Source organism: Acinonyx jubatus, chromosome E1 (assembly GCF_027475565.1).
Source record: "Acinonyx jubatus isolate Ajub_Pintada_27869175 chromosome E1, VMU_Ajub_asm_v1.0, whole genome shotgun sequence".
In the NCBI taxonomy this organism is placed as follows: domain Eukaryota; kingdom Metazoa; phylum Chordata; class Mammalia; order Carnivora; family Felidae; genus Acinonyx; species Acinonyx jubatus.
Genome location: NC_069397.1, coordinates 40,411,366 through 40,418,612, shown reverse-complemented (window position 1 = coordinate 40,418,612; position 7,247 = coordinate 40,411,366). Strand labels below are relative to the sequence as shown.

The window sequence follows — 7,247 nt, the reverse complement described above, 5'->3', positions numbered from 1 at the left end:
CTGCAGGTTTCCTGGTGTTGGTTTTGGATAAGGACAGGAAAGGCCCAGCCCTGGGAGGAAGCAGTGTAGGGGGTGGCTTTCAAGTGGGGGGAGAGGAATAGTGAGGAGCAGGCAAGTGAAGAAAACAGTGCTGGTATCCAGATTTTCCAGCTCTGCTGCCCAGAGCTGTGGGAAATGGTAGAGACTCTGGGATGGGGAGGGGATAGTACCAAAAAAAAAAAAAAAAAAAAAAAAAAAAAGTTTTATTTTGAAGATTACAAAACTTGTGCCACCACTGGGCTTCCATTTCCAGCAATTCAAGGGTCTGTGGTGGGGGTGAGAGTGAGAGAAGGAGGCAGGGAGGGGAAGAGAGAGACCTGGTGGTGGCAGGGGAAAGGAGTAAGATGACTGCTAATAGCTCACACCACTACCCTAGGCCTGGGCCTCGCTGTCTTTACTCCTCCACACCACAAGGGTGACAAGGAAGGGGATGAGGCAGATGGGGGCTATGATCATGGCCAGGAGCACATCCTCTGGAGGGTCTGATAAGGTGGGCTGCATCAAGGAGCAGTTGGCAAAGTGGATCTGGTGAGTCTCAAAGATGATCTCTTCTGCCAAGGGATTGGGGAAACCCAGGCCAAATGCTTCTGCAAAATGCTCCAAGCAATATTGCAGGTCGCTGTAGGGCCTGGAAGCAAGGGAGGACTAGAGTGAATATGGGGTTGGGCCCAGAGAGAGGAATACCCCACACTCAAGGCCCACACACAAGGAGCAGGCCCCACCCCTGGTCCAAGCTGCCCTAGCACTGCCCCTACCTGCTAATCATGGTCCAGTCGCACCAGTCCTTGGGGATAGAGTCCATCTGCTCCTTATAAGATTGCCAGCAAAACCGGGCATTCGCCTTATAGTCCTCCATCTTGTTCTCTGTGGGCACAGATGCTGCACACTGACCACACCCCAGGCCCTCCCTCCAAGCCCTCAGGTCCAGGTACTTCCACTGTTCCTGTCTTCAGACATGGCAGCCACCAGGAACAGCCTCAGAAAGTTTCCCAAGGAGAGAGTCTCAGCTCAGAAAAATGTTAATGCCTTCCATGTGCTCAGCACTTCCCAGCCTGACGGGAACATCCATATACGTTTTTTTTTCTGGGGTCTTCTAACCCACCTGAGGTGAGCCAGCTCAGAGCTGGGGGGGGGGGGGGGGGAGGGGGCGGGGAGGGTGGGTTGTGGGCTGAGAGGGAGAAAGACCACAAGGAACCCCAGGAGAGAACGGAAGGGAGTTTAGTGCGATTTCATTTGGGGTTGGGGCCTGCCTTGTGGGAAAGGGACCCTCCCCACTGACCTAGCTCTCCTCGTTGCCCTCGGCCACCTTCCCAGAGTCGCGCGGTACACACCTTCTGACTTCAAGCTGCCTTCAGTGGGAAGAAGCTGAGCCAGGGACTCCTGGGGCTTCAGGACAGCTGTGAGCAGAAATGGGGGAGGGAAGGAGGATGGCGGGGATCTAGGCGGTGGAGCCTGGAGGAGGGGTCTGAGACCCTTGGAAGTCAGAGCTACTCGCAGAAGAGAAAGAAGAATAATCCAGGCTCCCAAGGGGTGCTTCAGTGACTGGAAGAGAGGGCTGATACCAGCTCCCTCCCACTCACATCCAGACCCCAAACCCTCTTCCTCCAGGCCAGCCCCAGACCTCCCAAGACCTCTCCGCCGGGCCCCCGGCACCCCACGTCCCTCCAAGTGGGAAGCAGTTCGCGCTGCGCCTTCACCGAGGTGGAGCCGGGGACTGTCGGAGGACAGCGCTGTTCCGCCCTCACCCCGGGGCCCGTTTCGGCCTCGGCGGTCCAGCCCCCCCTCCCCTCCGGGCCTCCCGCGCCTCCCGCCCGAGCCCCGGGGCGCAGCGCTCACCGCCCAGCAGGAGGAGGAGGCGGAGCGCTGCCGGTCGCCCCGCGAGGGTCGTAGAGAACCGCGGGCCGCCGGCGGCGCGCTCTGCCCGGAGCGAGGCCATCGCGCGGCTAGCAGGCGAGGAGGGGCGGTGGCGCTGAGCCGGGCCCGGGCGGGGGCGCCTATATCCCCGGCCCAAGCCCCAGGAAGCCGCGCCGCTTCCTCGCAGGGGCTGGGACGGCTGCGGCCACGTGGGGGGCGGGGGCGACGCCCGGGGCTCGCGGGCCGGAGGGGGAGTCGATGCCCCACCCCGCCCCGGCGCCCGCCGCTCCCTCCGGCGGGTCGGCGTTGGCCCACTCTTTCTTCTAGTTCACCCTGCGGGGCTGGACAGCTCCCCTCGTAACCCCAGAACCGGGACGCATTTCCTGGGCTGAGCCGCGTGGCGCCCAAGGACTCTCCCGGGTCTCTGAGCATCCGCTCCCGGGACCCTAGTCGTCCCCTTCTCTTTCGATGCGGGGGCTGAGGAAGGGGGTTAGCGTGTTGCTATCACGGACCTGCAGAAGAAAGGGGCTGGGAGTTCAGAGGGCCTCTCCACGCCGCAGTATCTAAGGAAGGAGGTTGGGGCTGTCTTGGGCCGTGGGGGAAGGGGCTCCTGGAGCTGGGCTCAGAGTTCCCCTTCCCCGGGAACACCCACTGATGTCAACTCACCCGCCAAAACTGGGGAGGAGGAGATGAGGGAGCCAGCCCTCCAGAGTCAGGAGAAGGCCTGGGGATCCGGGCAGAGGGGAAACCAAAATCCAAATACCCTCCCTTCGGAGGCACCTCCTGGGGCCTCGATCCACACATCTGATTGGGGGGAAGGGCAAAAGTAAGATTATTTCATTCCTAGGAAAAAGGTGCCATAAACCGGATGGGGGGGAGGGGCAAAAGTAAAAGATTACTCCATTCCTAGGAAGAAAGTGGCCACTACTCTCTCTTCAAGACCAAGGTTGTGAAAAGGGAAGGGTTTATTTAGAACCTACTATGGGTGACTTCATTCACAAGGTGGGTACATTATTGTCCCTGTTTTACAGGGAAAAAAGCGAAAGCTCAGGGAAAAGAGCCCAGAACTTGAGTTCAGAAGCTCTGACTGGTATTTCTGTCTTCCCACTCCCTAGCCAGATAGCCCAGAATGATCTCGGTTACCTTGATGATCTCCGCTTACTCTCCTGTAAGATAAGGACATACATCATCCTCCTGGATAAACTGTACTGAGGACAATGTATGTGAAAGGGCATTGGACTCACTCAGTGGACGTTTCCTTTCCTTCTTTCCTAAGGACTTGCCTAAGGTTACACTGCTATGAAGCAGCCAGGCTGGGCCTGGGGCCCCAGGGGCCCTGACTTCTGCCATACCACAGCTGTCTCTGTGTCCTGAGCCAGAGCTTCATTAGCCTGAAGCAGCCGAGCAGCCCAGGAGCTGGTTTGGCCCTGGCGTTCAACTCCAGACACAGCTGTCAGCACTGAACTTTCCTAAATTACTCCCAGACACTGACCCCTGGACTCAGCTGCTGCTCTTGTCCCAGTTTACAGATTTCTGCCCACCATAAATTATCTTTCATGATCTCTCTTCAAATCTTCATCTCAGGGTCTTAGGCTCTTGAATTATGGCCACTAAAAGCCTGTTGTCCTCCTCCATCACTAGGGTCAAGAGGATGCCTTGATAAGGCATCCCAAAGAAGAAAGGAGGTGGCCCAGTTGGCAGGAACCCCAAAGCTCTCCTGGTGATTGTCATCTTCTGCAATGTGCAGGAAAGAGCCAGACAGCCTCAGAGCCACATCAGGCCAGGGACCGAATCCATTCGTTTCCTCCCACCCATGACTGCCCTTTTCAAGAAGGAAACATGGTCAAGAGGGAGATTTCTGGGTGATAAGATGGGAAGGGAAAGCATGGAGGGACAGAAAACAAAACAAACCATTTCCACTGGGCTGGGGCCAGAAACACCTGAGCCCACCGTGAATTAGGAATGGGGTTGGGGGTCAAGATTAAAGTTGACGAAAATAAATGCTGGGTTTTAAATAGGGCAGTATAGTATCGTTTGATAAAAACAAACAAACAAACAAACAAACAAACGAGCATTGGTTGGGATTCTAAAGGCAAGTACTGCTTCTGTGTTGCTGTGTAATCTTGGGCAGGTCATTTCATATCTCTGGAGGTCAACATTTTCATATATAAAATGACCTTAGAATCAAAAGGGAAAATATAGGTGACTCAATAGAAAATGTTATCTTTAGCCTGGAGCTGGGGTTCAGTTTGCAGCATGACATAGAGACCTCCAAAGGGAAGTTTGATGTAGTCATTCCTGAACTTGGGAATCTGGAGAATTGGAGAATCTGGGAATTTTCCCTCCTCCTGATTTTCCTCTTCCTACTTTTCCTTACCAGTTGGACATTTGGCTGTTTCATTGACTCCTGAGGGCATCCTGGTAACTGGGGGTCTGGTATTGGGGTACTCTGGGGCTGAAAGAGGACCAGAGACTTCGCTTTGCCATAGAAGACAGTCCCATGTTCTGCAAGGAGGGGACAGAGAAGGGCTTCATTAAGGACAGAAGCTGGTTCTTTTATTCAAATCCTGTATTCCACCCATGGACGCCCTCTTCCCTTCCCTTTTAAACCCTACTGCTGCCTTAAAAACATACTTTCTGCTATAAAAATATACTTAATTTTTTAAATGTTTATTTGTTTTGAGAGAGACAGAGAGAGTGACAGAGTGTGAGCAGGGAAGGGGTAGACAGAAAGGAAGACACAGAATCTGAAGCAGGCTCCAGGCTCTAAGCTGTTAGTACCTGAGCCAAAATCTTACACTTAACTAAGCCACCTGGGCACCCCAAAAATATACTTTCTAATTGCAGGTAATACACAAGTATATACTCATTGCAAAATATTTAAACACAGAAAACTTTATACCTTTATTCCTTTCTCACTTCCCTATATATTTTGGACTTAAAAAAACATAAATGGGATATAATATCTCTGTTGTTTGATGACCTTTTTTTTTTTACTTTAATAACATGTTTTGGGCTTCTTTTCACAATAGCACATACAGATGTGCCTCTTTTCTTTTAAATGTAGTATAATATTATCTGTAGTCTTTTTGTCTCATATCCAGTGGAGTCTGGTCTTTGTTTCCTACACACTTCCTTAGTCCTCTGTCCATATTCCACACCCACTCCTACTGCTTAGGAAGAGAGGGATCTAGTTCTGGTCCAGCTGGACATTAACCTGAGATTTATGGCCCCAACCTAGACTGACTTTTCCTTGATAGGGATCCTACTGCCAGGTAAATTCCCCTTCTTGTTACAGGGGAAGGGACATCCTGCCTGAAACGAGAAGAGAGGTGAGTTGATCCTTAAAAGAAGTGCCATTTTTAATCTTCACCCTTCCCCCTACACCCAAATCCAGAACAACATAGTGTGGAGTAAAAAGCACTGGGGGCCTCTTACACAATGAAATTGCATGCAGAGCATCCTGGAATCAGCATCTCTACCATGTAGAGACATTCACATATGCTGGCCTCTTCTCCAGCTGTCTGCAAAATAAAGACCAGAGCTCAGGAGAGGATGTGGGGGAGAGTCAGGGTCAGGGGAGCCAGAAGTCCTGGCTGGGAGGGGCTGATCCTTCCAAGCTGGAGAGAGGAAACAGATTTCTTTAGAGGGCAGGGAGGTAGCAGAGAGAACCAGAAGAGCTGCAGCTGGGGAGCCAGCTAGCTAAGGGAGGGAAGACAAAGATGTAGGGACACAGCTCCATCTCTTCCCATCTCCTCATCTCCAGAATGATGGAACACTCAGTGTGAGTATGGCCATCCCACAGAGGGAAGAATGGTTATTGGAGAAAACTTTGGCTCTCAAGTTAGAAGAAGCAGAGAAAATGCTTAGGCCATATTCCTCATCAAATGCTGGTTCTTAATGTAGCTACCATTTATTGAACAATTACTATGTGATGCATAGTGTGTTCTCTGACACATGTCCTGAGCTTTGCAAATATGTCTTAAAACCTTACTACCGTAACATTAGAATTATCTTGTTTGTGGGTAAAATGGGGAAACAGGAATGATGTGCCCAAGGCCTCAAAGGTAGCAACTGACAGTCAGGATTTAAACCTGGGACTGCTTGATGCTCAGCTTCATGTCTTAACCATGGTGATGTATCACCTCCCTCTCAATCTACATCTGAATATTGATTTCTTACTGGGTCTTGAAAATGAGGTTGAAAAGAGGAGAAAAGGATAGAGAGTTTCTTCCAGGGCCAGATAGACCCCTCCAGAAATAAGAAGATGCTGCTTTACCCAACTACATACACACAACCTCCTCCTCCCTTCCTTCCCAGATCCAGGCTGGACCATGACATCATATGGTGGAGGCTGTTTTTCTGAAAGGGAAAAAAAAAAACCACCAGACCAGATTTATAAGAAGGACATTCAGACAGCATGACTGAAGAGGACCATGGCCAAGTGACCATAGCCCACGCCCAGCAGTGCTGAGAACACTGCTGGTCCCTCGGCACCTGGGGCTGACTCATGGTTGCTCTCAGGACCCACTGCCAGAGACGCCAGGGTTGCTTTCACTCTTCCTCCGTTCCTCAGGACTGTCCTATGAAACCATCCGCAGGAACGCTTCTACCTGCTCCCAGCACCCCAAGAGTTTAGATGTTAAGTAACATGAAGATGCCCTGATGATGCCCACCAGTATCCTTGGTACTTCATACAGACTGTTTCATTTAAAACTCATGACTTAGGGCACCTGGGTGGCTCAGTTGGTTAAGTGTTCGATTCTATCTCAGCTCAGGTCTTGATCTCAGGGTTATGAGTTCAAGCCTCAAGTTGGGCTCCATGCTGGGTGTGAAGCCTAAGGATAGATAGATAGATAGATAGATAGATAGATAGATAGATAGGGTAAAATTCACAACTCTATTAAATCAGGTACCATAGCAATCCACTTTCCAGATGAGGAAACTGAAAAGTTAAGTAATTTATCCAAGCTCATGCAACTAATATTGGCAGATATCCAGGTCTTCTTAATGCTGAAGCCAGAGTACTTAACCTCTGCTCCACAATACCTGATAGAACCCATTAGCCAGCCTGCTAGAAAGAACCAAATAGAAAGGGATGCAAAAGACAGGCCGGAAGGGTAACCAGACAGGATTCCTCATGCCAGAGGACTTTCCTCCCTCTGTATGATCCCTCTCCTGACTATGCTTGTTTCACTTACAGACAGCATCTTTTCACATCCTTTCCCCCAACACCTTAATGCATTAGATGGACAATGAAAAAAACTCATGATATTATGAAATAAAACATTTTGGGGGCACCTGGGTGGCTCAGTTGGTTGAGCAACTGGCTCTTGCTATTGGCCCAGGTCACG

At 51.1% G+C, this 7,247-nt stretch overlaps 1 protein-coding gene across 2 annotated transcripts; it reads right to left on the bottom strand.

Annotated features, from left to right (window-relative positions):
- Positions 1-223: 223 nt before the first annotated feature.
- RAMP2 (receptor activity modifying protein 2) lies at positions 224-2,362 on the bottom strand. 2 transcript variants are annotated; one of them, XM_027048873.2, is made up of 4 exons: positions 1,876-2,362; positions 1,371-1,526; positions 795-903; positions 224-667 (listed from the first exon to the last, which is right to left on the bottom strand). In XM_027048873.2, exons 1-4 carry the CDS (start codon positions 1,973-1,975, stop codon positions 412-414), a joined length of 621 nt encoding a protein of 206 aa, XP_026904674.1. In that variant the 5' UTR covers positions 1,976-2,362; the 3' UTR covers positions 224-411. The 2 variants fall into 2 exon arrangements, with proteins under 2 accessions (XP_026904674.1, XP_014925056.2); XM_015069570.3 differs by having other exon boundaries at positions 1,371-1,436; positions 1,876-2,236.
- Positions 2,363-7,247: the final 4,885 nt, after the last annotated feature.

Excerpts from the sequence above, each read along its gene's own strand:
- RAMP2 (XM_027048873.2), bottom strand. The coding sequence starts at position 1,975 with ATGGCCTCGCTCCGGGCAGAGCGCGCCGCCGGCGGCCCGCGGTTCTCT. Across the intron at positions 1,527-1,875 it reads CCTCCTCCTCCTGCTGGGCG|CTCTGACTTCCAAGGGTCTC; the intron begins GTGAGCGCTGCG and ends TTCTGCGAGTAG. Across the intron at positions 668-794 it reads GACTGGACCATGATTAGCAG|GCCCTACAGCGACCTGCAAT; the intron begins GTAGGGGCAGTG and ends CCTTGCTTCCAG.